This window comes from Cyprinodon variegatus, unplaced genomic scaffold (genome assembly GCF_000732505.1).
Source record: "Cyprinodon variegatus isolate N-32 unplaced genomic scaffold, C_variegatus-1.0 Scaffold636, whole genome shotgun sequence".
Lineage (NCBI taxonomy): Eukaryota > Metazoa > Chordata > Actinopteri > Cyprinodontiformes > Cyprinodontidae > Cyprinodon > Cyprinodon variegatus.
In genome coordinates, this window is record NW_015151089.1 from 481733 (window position 1) to 484498 (window position 2766).

Sequence of the window (2766 nt, forward strand, 5' to 3'; positions counted from 1 at the left end):
GTATATCCAGGTATATACAGTATATCAAGATAAATAGGATTAAGGTGCATGTGTACATGTATCACACACAATGAAAAACAAAACAAAAATAGGAAATAAAAAAAATAAGAAATAAAGATATGTACAATCCGGATGGCAGCAGGAACGAATGACCTGCGGTTAGGGTTACTTAATAAAAACAATAACGTCACTACTGGAAAGTTACTTGATAAATAATGCAGCGGCGCTACTGCCCATCACTGGAAACTATGTAATGATAATGATAATAATAAATAATAACAACACACAAAAACAGTATAACAATACACCTGTTATTATCAGAGTAAGATGTTGAGGCTGTAGAATGATAATCCCTATGGCCTAATGTAATAAAAAAGCGATAAAAAATAAAAATTAAAAAAACATTTAAAGCATTTCGGCCACAGTTGGGATCAAACCCGCAATCTGTTGAACCACAGACCACTGAGCCTAACCTCTACGCTATCAGCCTGCAACACGTGACACCTCTCGCAGTCTGCTTCTTGACCAGACTGGGAGGGGTGTCACGTATTGCACGGCAAGAAAGTAATACACAAAAACAGTATAACAATACACCTGTTATTATAAGAGTAAGATGTTGAGGCAGTAGAATGATAATCCCTATGGTCTAATGTAATAAAAAAACGGCGTGGTAGCAACAGGTGGCTGCTTTTTTTATAACAGACCAAGCACAGAAACTCTCGATGAATTTTAATGAACACAGTTAAAGATTAGCTTGACTTTTGATCCTCAAAGCTGTCAACGGCACTTATATTTTACAAAACTAAACTTACATACCCTTTTGAATAACTTTGGCTTATCTTAATGAGAAATCAACTTTGGATATAATTTTAATTTCAAAATCACTAGCCGCAGCACTGTCTCTGTCGCCTTTCTCTGGTTGCGCCTCAGTCCGTATTCCCGGCTCCTACTTGATTAATTTTATTTTTCATTAAATAATAGCGATGCAGATAAATAGAAATAACAGTTCTCAGATAAGATCGGAGGTGTATCTATAACTACGCAACCATTTTCATAAAATAAGATTATGCAGTCCCTATGTTAAATTAATTCATTAACTTTATTTTAATCAAAAACAAAATAAAATAGCACAATATCACACCAAGATCCCCAGTAAACCTGCTTTTCAGTTGACTGCAGGTCCACAAACGTCACCCTCAGCACGGCAGAGGTCCCAAGCACCACCTGGTGGTGTTCCGGGTACATTGCAGTTCTTTTTTAAATAAAAAAAACTGGCCTCAGGAAATACATCGTGATTCACACAGGAATCACACAGGAATCACGCAGGAAACCGTCTATTTCCAACCAGTGCCCACTGTAACACAAATCTGATCTTTTTCATGTCTGAACGGCCCGGTTCTGATCCGTTCACATAAAATAAGACCCGATCTGAGCCACGCCCATATGTGAACTAAATGGGATTCAGTATCAGAGCAAATGACTTAAAAAGGCTTAACAAGCTGATAAAGAAGGTCAGCTCTGTTCTAGGAACTCCTCTGGACATGATTTCACAAAGAAGATGATTATGGACAACAGTGAGCATCCTCTGCAGAGGCTTGTTGAACAACAAAGTGTCTTCAGTCAGAGGCTTCTCCAGATCTGGTGGAAGACAGACCACTACAGAAGATCCTTCCTGCCTGTAGCATGAACACCTACAACAACTGGTTAAAATGAAACTGTTATGAAGCGAGGACAGACGGGACCCAGTATTCAAGGAGAGACAGTCAGTAGGAAATTTCAAAATGTTTATTAAATAAAACAAAACAAAAGCTGAGCTGTGGCTCACAGACACTGCAGGCCACCCAATCTCAGACATTCTGTAGTGGGAGAAACACAGGTAAGTGACCACGATCATCTTACAGAAGATGATTATCTAAATGGGTCACTTACCTGGTTTAACAGTCCAGTCCTAGAATGTCCCCTAGAGCTGCAGTCCCAGAGGTCATGCTGGAAGTCGATCCTGGTCAGGGATCAAGAACAGACAGGAACAGGCAGAATCCAGATCAGGCAGGAACAGAAACAGGTGGCAGGATCCAGACTTCCAGGCATCCACAGACTCCCAGGAGGATTCAGAGTCTGAGTAGGACCAGAAGCATGACCAGGTGGTCACGTACAGGAGCAGACAGAATCAGGTGCATATGAGCAGGCTCAGTGGAAGAGGGTAGCCCAGACAGGACGTAGAACCAGAACTTGAAGCAGGACTTTAAACTGGTCTCCTCCCTGGAGCCAGGCTTACTGGATAAAAACTGAACCTCCCCCCATAATGAACCAAAAACCCAGAGGAGGGGGAGGAACAGTGGACGATAAGGAGACGAGAAAAAAACAAAAACCCTCTTTCCACTGGCTGCTAGGATCCAGGACATGAACCATAAAATAAAACTGAACAGACAGACTAACAGAAAGACAAGTAATGATCTGACACTGAATGCTCAGGCTGAACTGAATATAACCAACAGGAAACAGGTGAGAGGAATAAATTATAATTGAGGCAGGGAGGGAAAAACGACAGGTGAAAGGAATGACTAATTAAGGGAGAGCAAACAGGCCAGATCATGACAGAAACTCTATGAGTTACTGCAACATTTAATTTCCCTGCTGGATTAATTAAGTATTTTAGGGATTGAATTGAATCTATGGAGGAAGATGAGAAAAAGCAGAACCAACAATGCAGGTGATCTGAAGGCTGCTATCAAAGCAAGCTGGACTTCCATTGGACCTCATCAGAAC

The 2766-nt window shown here is 40.9% G+C and overlaps 1 protein-coding gene across 1 annotated transcript in view; it reads right to left on the reverse strand.

Moving 5' to 3' along the window:
• LOC107096600 (UDP-glucuronosyltransferase 2B13-like) overlaps positions 1-1245 on the reverse strand; it is an 8638-nt gene extending 7393 nt beyond the window's left edge. Inside the window, exon 1 of the mRNA XM_015393331.1 lies at positions 1159-1245. Coding sequence (XP_015248817.1) covers positions 1159-1245 — 87 coding nt within the window. The remainder of the gene's footprint in view (positions 1-1158) is intronic.
• Positions 1246-2766: the final 1521 nt, after the last annotated feature.